General features: G+C 34.5%; 2 protein-coding genes and 1 non-coding gene across 3 annotated transcripts; 2 read left to right on the top strand and 1 right to left on the bottom strand.

The window, feature by feature from the left end:
- Positions 1–544: 544 nt before the first annotated feature.
- On the bottom strand, positions 545–4782 carry LOC148295871 (uncharacterized). Its single transcript, XM_088250623.1, has 4 exons — positions 3729–4782; positions 2054–2189; positions 1299–1441; positions 545–558 (listed from the first exon to the last, which is right to left on the bottom strand). Exons 1-4 carry the CDS (start codon positions 4780–4782, stop codon positions 545–547), a joined length of 1347 nt encoding a protein of 448 aa, XP_088106749.1.
- Positions 4783–5701: 919 nt separating this feature from the next.
- On the top strand, positions 5702–5808 carry LOC148295870 (small nucleolar RNA R71). The gene has a single exon (XR_015834905.1). It is a non-coding gene; the product is annotated as a small nucleolar RNA R71 (small nucleolar RNA).
- Positions 5809–8504: 2696 nt separating this feature from the next.
- On the top strand, positions 8505–13301 carry LOC148295869 (uncharacterized). Its single transcript, XM_088250622.1, has 13 exons — positions 8505–8667; positions 8803–9078; positions 9269–9555; positions 9944–10042; positions 10122–10238; positions 10353–10832; positions 11467–11724; positions 11805–12055; positions 12168–12266; positions 12412–12519; positions 12610–12679; positions 12764–12862; positions 13206–13301. Exons 1-13 carry the CDS (start codon positions 8505–8507, stop codon positions 13299–13301), a joined length of 2403 nt encoding a protein of 800 aa, XP_088106748.1.
- The last annotated feature ends 330 nt before the right edge of the window (positions 13302–13631 follow it).

The raw sequence follows: 13631 nt of genomic DNA, 5'->3' as shown, positions 1-13631 counted from the left end.
CATGATATTCTATGGGGTTATCTAAGAAATATGGGAGCTTAATTATAATCAGTTTCAAGTTCCTTTATTTAAGTGTGCATGGGTAGAGAATGAGAAAGGTGTCAAATATGCCGAGGATAGTGGGTTGACTATGGTGAACCTTAATCGAAAAGGTTATCGAAAGGATGAATTTGTTATGGCCACTCAAGTGAGGCAAGTATTTTACGTTGATGACCCTGAAACTGATGGTTGGTCAATTGTACTTCCAATGCCGAATAGAGTTTATATTCATGGTGATGAGTTAGAGGATGCCGTACTTGAGCACCAATCCTTTACTAATGGACTGCCAGCAGTAGAAGAATTTAAATATGATATTGGTGAGGGTGAGGCGAAGTATATGCGAACAGATTGCGAGGGGATATGGGTCACTAATAGAAAAAAACAAGCATAGATGTTGGTTTTTTATGTGAGAATTTTCATTAAATCTATTATGTGTATTATCTTTTGTGTGTATTGTCAATTTACATAATTTATTTTGTTATATGCGTATTCTAATGTTCTTCTTTTATGCAGATATGGCTGAATCAAATGAAGGGAGTACATCACAAACAACTAGTACATCAAATAGTGAAGGTAAAAGGAAGCGTGGTCCAACAGAAATGAATCAAATTCAAATAAAGACAGCCAGGGGTTCCGGGAAGGTTGGAGGGGTCACAATGGTCCCGCTTAAAACCCAAACTTCTTAGACACCGAAAGTGTCGTCTAAAGAACTCCTAGACACTGTATTGACAGAGACGCTCACTGGAGTTACCAAAAGTCAACTCATATTATTTTAATTATTAAAAAAAACAACTTAAAATAATAACAAAATAAGTAAAGAGAAAGGATTGGAATGCTCCCCCTTGAAGCGATTAGGTCGAGCATGATACCAAGTAAAGATAGTCTGAAAATTCAATCCTGATAAACAGGATTCTCCAAGTGAATCGTGTCATCCTGCAAAACAAAATTCTCCAAAAATGGTTTAAGACGTTGACCATTAACTTTAAAAACATTACCATTCTTTGGATCCTCAATCTCTACTGCTCCAAAAGGAAAAACTTTTGTGACCACAAATGGACCTGTCCATCTGGAACGCAGTTTACCAGGAAAAATTTGCAATCTTGAATTATATAAGAGCACTTTCTGTGATGGTTCAAAGTTTTTCCTCAAAATATTTCTATCATGAAAAACCTTCATTTTCTCTTTGTAAATTCGAGAGTTTTCATAAGCATCATTCCTTAATTCTGCCAACTCATTCAACTGAAGCTTCCTATTCGAACTTGCATTATTTAAACCAAAATTAAACAATTTAATTGCCCAATATGCCTTATGTTCAAGTTCAACTGGTAAATGACAAGCCTTACCGTAGACAAGTCTGTACGGTGACATCCCTATGGGGGATTTGTATGCTGTACGGTATGCCCATAAAGCATCAGTTAATCTCAAAGACCAATCTTTACGGTTAGGACTCACAGTTTTTTCCAAAATTTGTTTTATCTCCCGATTAGCAAGTTCAACTTGACCGCTTGTTTGTGGGTGATATGGGGTAGCGACTTTATGAGTGACACCATATTTTTTCATTAAAGCCTCAAAAGGTTTATTACAAAAGTGTTTCCCCCCATCACTTATTATAGCTCGAGGTGTTCCAAATCTTGAGAAAATGTTTTCTTTTAAAAACCGCAAAATAGTTTTATGATCATTATGTCGACAAGGAACAGCCTCTACCCATTTGGAAACATAATCAATACCGACCAAGATATAAAGATATCCAAAAGAAATGGGAAACGGACCCATAAAATCAATGCCCCAACAATCAAATATTTCAATTACCAAAATTGGGTTCAAAGGCATCATATTTCTACGGGTAATTGCCCCCAACTTTTGACAACGGTCACAAGTTCGACAAAAAGAATTAGTGTCTTTAAAAAGCGTAGGCCAATAAAATCCACACTGCAAAATCTTTGCAACGGTTTTCTTTACAGAAAAATGACCACCACATGCTTCATTATGACAAAAAGAAATTACTGCATGGATTTCATTATCAGGTACACACCTCCTAATGATCTGATCAGGGCAGTATTTAAACAGATAGGGGTCATCCCAAAAGAAATTTTTAACCTCTGTAAGAAATTTCCTCTTGTCTTGAGCAGTCCAATCAGATGGAATTTTACCTGTAGCAAGAAAATTAACAATGTTAGCAAACCAAGGTAATTCTGAAATAGCAAATAATTGCTCATCTGGAAAAGAATCATTAATTGGCAATGTTTCAATGGAATCCTCAAAACTCAATCTAGACAAATGATCAGCCACTACATTTTCTACTCCCTTTTTGTCTTTGATTGTGATGTCAAATTCTTGAAGTAGTAGGATCCACCTAATCAGTCGAGCTTTAGCATCTTTCTTTTCAAAAAGGTATTTTAAAGCTGCATGGTCAGTGAAAATAACAATAGGTGATCCAACTATATAAGCACGAAACTTATCCAAAGCAAATACCACAGCAAGGAGTTCTTTTTCAGTTGTAGAATAATTCATCTGAGCACTGCTCAAGGTTCTGCTTGCATAATGGATGACATGTGGCTTCTTATCCTTCCTTTGCCCCAAAACAGCTCCAACCGCAAAATCACTGGCATCACACATAATTTCAAAAGGTAAAGTCCAGTTAGGTGGTTGCATAATTGGAGCAGATGTGAGCAATTCAATTAATTTATCAAAAGCCTTTTGACATGAATCAGACCACTCAAATTTACTGTCTTTTAATAGGAGATTACACAAGGGTCTAGATATTGCACTAAAATTCTGAATAAATCTCCTGTAAAAACCAGCATGACCTAAAAATGATCTGACATCTTTAACAGTTTTTGGAACTGGCAATTTTGAAATTAATTCAATTTTTGCTTTATCCACTTCAATTCCTTTATTAGAAACAATATGACCAAGAACAATTCCAGAAGAAACCATAAAATGACATTTCTCCCAATTTAAAACAAAGTTTTTCTCCTGGCAACGAACCAATACTTTTTCCAAATTACTCAAGCAATTATCAAAAGAATCACCGAAAACAGATATATCATCCATGAAAACTTCAAGAAATTGCTCAACCATATCACTGAAAATACTGATCATGCATCTTTGAAAAGTAGCAGGAGCATTACATAATCCGAAAGGCATTCTACGAAAAGCAAAAGTACCAAAAGGACATGTAAAAGTAGTTTTTTCTTGATCTTCAATGGCAATTTCAATTTGATAATAACCTGAGTATCCATCTAAGAAGCAATAAAATTCATGACCGGCTACCCTTTCTAAGATTTGATCAATAAAAGGTAAAGGGAAATGGTCTTTTCTAGTTGCAGAATTTAGCTTTCTATAATCAATGCACATGCGCCAACTTGAAACAACTCTAGTAGGTATCAATTCATTCTTATCATTTTTAACCACAGTTATGCCAGATTTCTTAGGTACAACTTGAGTAGGACTTACCCATTTACTATCAGAGATGGAATAAATAATACCTGCATCTATTAATTTCAACACCTCAGTTTTAACAACATCTTTCATGATTGGGTTTAACCTACGCTGTGCCTCCCTGGAAGACTTGGCTTCATCCTCTAAAAATATTTTATGAGTACAAACAAGAGGACTAATTCCCTTAATGTCAGCAAGAGTCCAACCAATGGCAGATCTATGAGAATTCAACACATTAAGTAACTTACCTTCTTGCAAAGAGTCAAGTTCAGAAGATATTACCACTGGAAAAGTGTTGTTGGCCCCCAAGAATGCATGTTTAAGTCCCATGGGTAAAGGCTTCAATTCTAGATTAGGAACTTCCACATTTGATGGCAATGTCTTTTCCTTCCGAGGTGGAAGCTTCTCAAACCTTGGCGTCCATTTATCAACCTGCAAGGAATTAAATAATGAATTAAGATAAGCAATTTCCGGATCCTCAAGTAATTCAGATTCTTTAGAATTCAATAAAAGAGCCTCTAGAGGTTCAGAAATACTGGTCTTCTCAAATTGATCTTGCACAAGAGCTTCAATCAAGTTCACCACTGCACATTCATCATCTTCATAAGGTCGCCTGAAAACATTAAAAATGTTAATTTCCAATGTCATGTTACCAAAACTGAGTTTCATTACCCCACTTCTGCAACTAATGTGTGCGTCACATGTAGCAAGAAATGGACGTCCTAAAATGACAGGAATTTCATTTTCAGAATGTAAAACAGGTTGTGTATCCAAAACAACAAAGTCAACAGGGTAGTAAAATTTGTCCACTTGGACCAATACATCCTCAATTACCCCTCTCGGCACTCGTACAGAACGATCAGCAAGTTGCAACTTCATTGTGGTGGGCTTCAATTCACCAAGACCTAACTGCAAATATACTGAATATGGCAATAAATTTACACTAGCCCCCAAATCAAGCAAAGCACAATTGATGTAATTTTTTCCAATTACACATGAAAGAGTGGGACTTCCTGGATCTTTGTATTTAGGAGGGACCTTATGTTGCAATAATGCACTCACATGTTCAGTCAAAAATGCAGTTTTCTTCACCTGATGCTTTCTTTTAAATGTGCACAGATCTTTTAAAAATTTAGCATATGAAGGGATCTGTTTAATAGCATCTAACAAAGGAATATTAACTTTGACTTCTTTAAAGACATCCAAAATTTCAGAATTTTGATTCAATTTCTTTGGAGGATTTAAAGCTTGAGGAAAAGGAGCAGGAAAATGATATTCATTTGATTCATTCAAGTTGGACATGTTAAGTTTATCATTATTCTTAGATTTTTCAACTTCCTTCGGTGAAGGTGTGTTATCAATTATTTTACCACTTCTAAGAGCAATGACAGACTTAGCATGTTCAATTGAGGTTTCACACGAATTAACATTCTTTGGATTTGGTTGAGTTTGAGAAGGAAATTTTCCTTTTTCATTTATTGCAAAAGAATTTGTCAATTTAGAAATTTGGCTTTTAATTTCTTTATTTTCTTCAACCATTTGACCAAACAAGGTATCATACCTTTGATTTTGCTTCTGTTGTTCCTGCATAAATGCTTGAAGAGTATCGCTCAAAGAAGGTCTAGCATTAAATGTATTAGTTGCAGGAAACTGATGATTGAAAGAATTTCTATCACTTACCTGAGGTTGTGAATCATTGCTCCAACGAAAGTTTGGATGATTCCTTGTTGCTGAATTGTAAGTGTTGGAAAAAGGAGAATATTGTTGTTTGAAGTTTCCAACAGTAGCACAACGCTCCTCATAAGCTCCTTTCATTTCCTGAAAAATTGGGCAGTTTTTAACAGTATGACCAATCTCATAACAAGAATCACATACTTGATTAACATCAGCTTGAAAAACAGGTTGAGGCAAATTTGATTTTTTCGTTTTCAAAGCAGCTATCTCTTTAGTCAAAACCTCAAATTTTACTTTCCAATCATCTTCTTCTTTTAATTGATAAATTCCTTTATTAGTAGAAGATGTGGCAATTCTTGAACGATCAGTGGTCTCAACTAGACTGGGGACAGTCCATTGATGAGCTTTTTCAACAATTTCATCCAAAAATTCTAAGGCATCATCAGGGTCTTTTTGCATAAAATTTCCATTACACATAGACTCAACAAATTGGCGATCACGGGGGAGAAGTCCCTCATATATATAACTAGCAAGACGCCAGTTTTCAAAGCCATGGTGTGGACACAAATTCAAAAGCTCTTTAAATTTTTCCCAAGTTTGATACAAAGTTTCATTTTCCTTTTGAGAGAAATTTGAGATTCTTTTCTTAAGAGCAATCGTCTTGTGATTAGGAAAATATTTGTTAAAAAATGCTTGAGTCATTTCCCCCCAAGAACTTATGGATCTAGCCCTTAATGAATACAACCAACCTTTGGCTTTTTCTTTTAAGGAAAAAGGAAAAAATTTCAACCTTATGAAATTAATCCTATCAAGTTGAACATTGTAAAAGGTGCCAATTGCTTCTTCAAATTCCCTAACATGCACATAAGGATTTTCACTTTCCATGCCATGAAAAATAGGTAGTAATTGAATCATTCCAAGTTTGAAATCATAATTTGGCATGTTAGGTGGAAACATGATGCATGAAGGATTTGGTGCACGAATAGGATGCAAAAATGTCTCTAAAGTTCTAGGTGCAACTACTTCTCTTATTTCATCATTCACAATCTGAGCATTAACCATTTGTTCATTATTCGCAATTTCTTGTTCATTATTCACAATTGCTGCCATGCTTTCAGATTTATTGGATATTTCAGTTGAAGAAGTTGAAGCAGAATGTTCTAAATTAACAGTTTCAGACTTTTTGACAAACCTTCCTAGATGATCTCTAGGTCGCATAAAGTAAATAAATAAATAAACAAAAATAAAATAAAACAAAAAATTTAAAAAAAAAATATTAACAATAGGATGAAAGTTGGAAAGAGTGTACCATATGTGAAGAATTTCACATAACCAGCAAACCTCTGACCAAGGGGATCTCTGTACTCTTTGACAAGCCGCTCCCCGGCAACGGCGCCAATTTGTTCGCACCACTTTGCAAAACCCAAGGGAGGTGTCGTATAGCAGTGTAGCTCGGAAGTCCGAGTGTCGTATCCACAGAGAGCAGTGTAAGAAAATAACAGAGATGAAAAAGAACAATTATGATTGAGAGGTAGATTTATGCAAGATTTGTTTTCAAGGAAATTCAATTGATTAAAACACTAAGGCATTGGGTTTCCACTTTTAACATAAGCATGCAACTCTTAATAATTTGATCCACAAAATATTTTCCATTGTAGTTGTTCAAAATAATTAAAGCTCTTTTTAATTTCCTTTAGAAGTATTCTAAGCATAACTTGTACCATTGGCAACAAACTATCAAAAAATAATCTTCATCAAAATTCTATTAATCTAAGTAATTCTCTTCTCTTTTAAAAGCATGAAAGTTTTTACTACACAATGGGAAAAACATGATTGAACCCATGAAATAGATTATCAAACATTCATCAATTAATTAAAAAGAAAACTACAAATTCCATTTGAACAAAAACTACAAATTCACATTAAAGCTTAAGTTTGGATCAAACTAATAAAAATTACACACTTATATTAAAAGCTTTCCCCCTAGCCTTAGCTAGGGAGTTAGTTCCCCATAAAATAAAACTAAAACAGAAATTTAGAACTAGAAGAATTGGAGGAAGGAGAGAGAGCTCAAGAGAAGATTGTGAGCTTGGTGTGTTTTTTGAAGGCTTGTAGAGCTTCCTATTTATAGGAAAATGAGAGCAGCACCTCCTGGACAATTCCAACTTCATTTGAATAAATAATTTCTCCACCTTGCCACAAAGCCAATCAAATATTTCTTCATTTATTTTGTTCATCCACCTTGCCGCCAAGCCCATCCAATTTCTTTTGTTTATGCAATTTCATCTCTTTTATTGGAATACACATCAACACATGTAATCAATTCAATTGGCTTTTATTGTGCTGTAACCACATTCTTCATTTTATAATTCTTCTTGGCTTGTGGAAGCTGCACCTCAATTCTTCTCTAGTGTCGACTGCCACAATTAATTGGATTGCTTCAATTATCATCACTTGCAATGCATGGTTGGCTCCCCACTACAAACATTAAAGTGCAATATTACAAATCAAAAAGTGGTGCAGAAAATAGTAAGCAAGCATATAAGTGAAAACACACCTAATTAACTAACATTGTAAGAAAATCAATTACTAACAAATATATTTAGGGATAATAAATGTGATAGTTTATGTGCTCATCATTTGGGTAGTTTGTTGGAAGTTGCAAATTTAAAGTGGGTTTTTAAACATTCCTTACATGTTCAATACACCTGAAGGTGTCTGTAACTTCTATTAGTAGATTAGCTTTTTATTTTTATTTTTACCAAGTTTCAATTTCTGTGTTTACTTTGTAAATAATATTGTACAGTTTTCTAGTCCAAGTTGCCTTAATTTCTGTGTTTACTTTGTAAATAATATGTTAATTTGTATTTTCCTTAATTTGCAGGGTTGTCAAATCTGTTCCTGCAACTGCTGATCTTTTGACTGCTGTAAGTACACTTGTATTTCATCAAAATTTACAAGTTCTTGCAATTTTTCATGCCATGCTTAAATTTGGGTTTTTTTTTTTGTTTTTTTTTTGTGAAGTACTCTAAATGCTAGCTATAGGATAAACTGGATATGCATCATTAAAACACTCATTTAGTTAGGGTTCAATTTATATATTGTTTGGCCATATTTGTTTTTTATTTGCAATATTAAAGCAACTTGAGATGCTCTCATATAATAGGCAGCTTCCCTCATTATTTGAAATGTGAACTCAAGTTGTTTATAATATTTTTTGTGTTTATGAAATGGATTGGTTAAAGGGATATGGATAAATCTTGGATGCATGAAGATAGAAGAAGCAAGGATTGGTACCTCAAACAGATTTTAATTATCTTTTATAATTTCAGGTTGCTGGTCAATTAACTATGAATTTGAATGGAGTGACAAACATTGTTAAGTGGCTAGCTCATGGACCACGTAAGGGAGTTTTGAAATATAACGGTTATGCCATAGATGGGTACCGTTACCACACTAAGGCACGTGACAATGAACGTGCTGTCCAAAATAGTGGGGTTTGCTTGGTGGCAAGTACTATGCAAGTTTCAAGTGCAAAGGATAAAAATCCAGTTGTTTCAAACATGATATTCTATGGGGTTATCTAAGAAATATGGGAGCTTAATTATAATCAGTTTCAAGTTCCTTTATTTAAGTGTGCATGGGTAGAGAATGAGAAAGGTGTCAAATATGCCGAGGATAGTGGGTTGACTATGGTGAACCTTAATCGAAAAGGTTATCGAAAGGATGAATTTGTTATGGCCACTCAAGTGAGGCAAGTATTTTACGTTGATGACCCTGAAACTGATGGTTGGTCAATTGTACTTCCAATGCCGAATAGAGTTTATATTCATGGTGATGAGTTAGAGGATGCCGTACTTGAGCACCAATCCTTTACTAATGGACTGCCAGCAGTAGAAGAATTTAAATATGATATTGGTGAGGGTGAGGCGAAGTATATGCGAACAGATTGCGAGGGGATATGGGTCACTAATAGAAAAAAACAAGCATAGATGTTGGTTTTTTATGTGAGAATTTTCATTAAATCTATTATGTGTATTATCTTTTGTGTGTATTGTCAATTTACATAATTTATTTTGTTATATGCGTATTCTAATGTTCTTCTTTTATGCAGATATGGCTGAATCAAATGAAGGGAGTACATCACAAACAACTAGTACATCAAATAGTGAAGGTAAAAGGAAGCGTGGTCCAACAGAAATGAATCAAATTCAAATAAAGAAACGTAAAGGGAAAATGGTAAAAGTTCTGTTTAACTCCAAAGGAGAAGCAAGTGGTCAGGCGGGTAAACAATTGGCTTCATACACCGGTGTAGTAGCTCGAACCTTTATCCCCATTACCATCAATGCTTGGAGTGATGTGGATGACCAATTGAAAGAGAAAGTGTGGACAGAAATTACGGTAATACTCCTTAGTTGATGCTTTTACAGATTTTTTTTAGTTTTCTATTGTAATTTGCCTAAACTGAACATCTTTATTTATTTTATGCAGGCAGTATTGAAAGCAAAACGGGGATATTGCAATCATCTTGTAGCAAGTGGAGGCAATTCAAGTCTAACTTAACGAGGTACCACATACTACCATATAGAAATGACCAACAAGCATTGAAGCAGCCTCCTGACATGTATGACTTCATTGAGTTATCGGATTGGCAAACTTTTGTAACCTCAAGATTAAGTACTGAATGGCAGGTATACTGACATACAAACTTGCTGTTTTTCATTTAAAAAAATGATTTTTTTTGGATAAATATGACATATAAACTTCTGGTCTTATACTTATAATGTAGGAAATCCATGAAGCCCAAAAGGAAAGGCAAAGTAAATGTAAATATCATCACAAATCAGGCCGTAAAGGGTATGTTGGAGTGGCCGAAGACTTGGTAAGTGTAAGAGAAGAAACTGTTTTTTGGACTCTTATTTGTGTATTGCCCTATGCTAACTTTGATCAATCTTAAATAGTATGAGAAGAATGTAGTGGAGAAGGGTGAGGAAATTGACAGAGCTCTTTTATGGAAGTATGCACGTAAAGATAAAAATGGGGAGATAGTTGATAAGGAGGTAGCTTTAATGGCTGAAAAGATTGTAAGTACTAATTAATTGGTTAATATATGGTATCTTTTGTTGACAATAAACATTACAGAAACATATCTATGATGTTGATTGTGATCACCTTCTTTTTGTTGATAATGGTTTTAGGATAACTTGATGAAGGAGAAAGAAGAAGGCACTTTAACCATATCTGGGAGTAATGATGTTTTGTCACTGGCTTTAGGGACCCCTGAACATGCTGGAAGGGTGAGGGGTGTGGGAGGTAATGTGAAGCCAAGTGCATATTTCAAAGTTCCTAGGAAGAAGAGGGAGTGTGTCTCGAAGGTAATGTTGGAACAACGAGATTATTGGATAATGGAGACAAGAAAGATGATGGAAGAACAACAAAAAAGGCATGAAGCTGCGCAACAAGCTCTTCAAAACCAAATCGAGATGCTAAAGGTGGTGATTAACACTCAAGTTCCTAATAACACATCCCTCCAATCCCCAAATATACATCCATCTCCCATCTTATCCGAGAAAGCATCAACAAACATAGAGAGAAAACTTGAGGAGGGTGAAAAAGAAATTTGTGGTGAAGAAGGTTGTGAGGATGTGGTGGAGCAAACTGAAAGTGAGTTTATGAAGGTAATGCTGATTTTTCATTTACTTTGATATACTTGCTCTAAATATGTACACACAAAATTACTGATTAGAATACGATTTATATGAATTTCATGGCCATAATATCTGAACTTTTTGACAAATTCACAGGAAATAAAGGTTTTTAGTTTTGTGCAGATTGGTGTAATGATTCATCATTGCTCTCCTTTTTCATGTATTTGTTTGTTTGTGATCTTAATGTTATGAATTTCTTGCTGACACTGATTGTTTGACTAATTATAAATTTTTTCCTTGTTTGATGTTAGAAAGCATGTGCATGCAGAGAATTACTTAGCACTTTAAAAGCTGAATTCCCATTTCCCCAAGATATTGTTATTAAGTAGGGAAAAGGTTTATATTCTTCATTCTCGTTTACCCAATAAGGCAATGACATTAGATTCTACAATTAAATAGACCACCCACAATCTCTTACTTAATTAATTTGTAAGCCAAGCTCGTGAATATTAATAGTGAAGCTTCCTAGGCCTCTGATTTTTTCCTAGGCCTCTACAATCTCTTTCTTTGACTCCATCTTCTACTTAATTGATATAAATGCTTGCTGAAATTGATATGTTTAGCTTGTATTATATTTGTGACTTGTCTTTTATATGCATATTAGGGGAAAGAATGCAAAATGGCTTTCGGCGAAAAGGCAAACCTTGTTGCAAGTGGCACAATAGTTGAGATTAATGTGCCAAACCAGCTGGTTCATAATGTTCCTTTGGGAGAGGGGAACATAAGAGTAGCTGTGAATTGTGCACTACAGGGAGATTCTCCACTACCAATTCCTGTGAAAGGAGTGTTAGAAACGGTTGGGGATGCCGTTGGGTCGCAAGTAGCTTGGCCTCAAGATCTTATTGTCTTTGATGATAAAGTGGTAAACTTCTTTTCTAACTAATATGTATGTAATTGTATATATTTATATATATAACCTTCTGCTTTATGCAATAATTGTAGAAGAAGAGGGAAACTACAAAGGAAAAATTAGCGAAGACTTTATTCAAGACTATATCACCAACAATGCCAAAGTCTTGCAAGGTTTTATATGCATACGCACATCAAGTGATGTCCAAAGGTCAAACTATCTCCACAAATATTGATGAGGACATATTTGGTGTGAAAAAGATGGTATACATCTTTCAAGAACAAGTTATCACGTTCGCTGAAATGAGAGAAATAGGACAATCTACAATAACTGCTTATATTAGGTAATAGTAACTTGATGTTTTATAATTTTGATGTTTTATAATTTTCTGTTTCTCATATTGGCTATTAATCTTGTGTCTCATTTAGTTAGTAACTATGGAAAATGGTTGGCAGCTATTTGTTTCGCTTGGTAAAAAGCCAACAAAGGGATCAAGTGATTGGATTTATGGACCCAGCACGTACCGCACATGATCCAAGAGATGGGAATTTGAGGTCGGAATACATTACGAAATGTTTGAAACAAACGAGCATTGACAGCATCTTTTTGATTCCATATAATCCTGGGTAAGTAAAGTGGTTTTTTTTTTTTTTACAAGGAATGTTTGAGTATTACTAATATGTTTTGAATTAACATTAGGGGACATTGGATCCTAACAATAATTGATGAGGACAAAGATAATGTGTATGTCATGGATCCTCTTGGGGCTCGTCACCCTCATGATGCATGGAAAACTGTTGTAAATGAGTAAGTCCGTCTCTCTTAGTTATTTCCTTAATATGTAAATTTTTTGCATTTGGCTTACGGTCTATAACAAGTGTTATTTATCTGTTAAAGTGGGATCAAAGCTTTCAATGCGCAAATTGGGAGACGACCTCGTAAATTACCAATGTGGATTATGCTTTCGGTATGCTTGTATTTCACAAACATTGTAAGATTAATTTTAAGGAACCTAACTAACTAAATGCTGAATTGTTGTGTAAAAATGTAGGGTGCTCCTAAACAAAGCGATGGCAAGTCATGTGGGTATTTTGTGATGAGATACATGAAGGACATTTGTAAAGATTCCTCCCTTGAATTTCGAAATAAGGTACTTAAGGAAATTTGCAACTTCTGTTTTTTTTGTAGTTAGGTCTGTGTTAATATGAACCTTGTGTAATTTTTTTTCACAGCAATGTGCCTCTGTTTTTTTGGTAGTTAGGTCTGTGTCAATTGAGAAAAAATGCTAGCTGTGCTTGTCCAACTCTCTACCCCATCACATGATCATTTAATTGCTAGTTTAAACATGAAGTGGGATCCAATTAATGACTTCTTGTTATCTAATTAGATTGATTGACAAATTAGATTTTCTTGTTCACCAATATGATTTTGCACTGTTTAAGCTTATGTTCATATTTTGTGTTTACATTCTATGTGTTTTTTTTTTTTTCCAGTATAGAGCTAGAAAGAAGGACACGTACACCCAAATGGAATTGGATGAGGTGCGAGAAGAATTGGCAAGTCATGTCCTAGAATGGCTTTTTGATTAAGCTAAACATTCCTTCATTTTACATGTCTTTCTAGCTAGTATTTTGCTTATGCATAGACAAGTATGGATAATTTGTGGTGTAGGGCTGGTAAATTTGTGATTTGGATGTGACAAGTATGGATCATTCAAGTATTTTGCTTATATATATATATATATATATATATATATAGACAATTATGGATATATTTAAATTACTGTTGATATAATGTTTTTTTTATGAGCAATGGCAACACAACATGATTTGGAAATGAGGCCTTTCTTAAATACTATTACAGTAACTAAGTAAAGTGTGATGTGAAACAAGCAAAATACCTACCCTTTCCTTACATAA

The sequence above is a fragment of the Prunus avium genome, chromosome 3 (assembly GCF_965620075.1).
Source record: "Prunus avium chromosome 3, drPruAviu1.hap1.1, whole genome shotgun sequence".
NCBI lineage: Eukaryota > Viridiplantae > Streptophyta > Magnoliopsida > Rosales > Rosaceae > Prunus > Prunus avium.
Note: the sequence above shows the minus strand (reverse complement) of the source record. Positions and strands in the feature narration are given on the sequence as shown.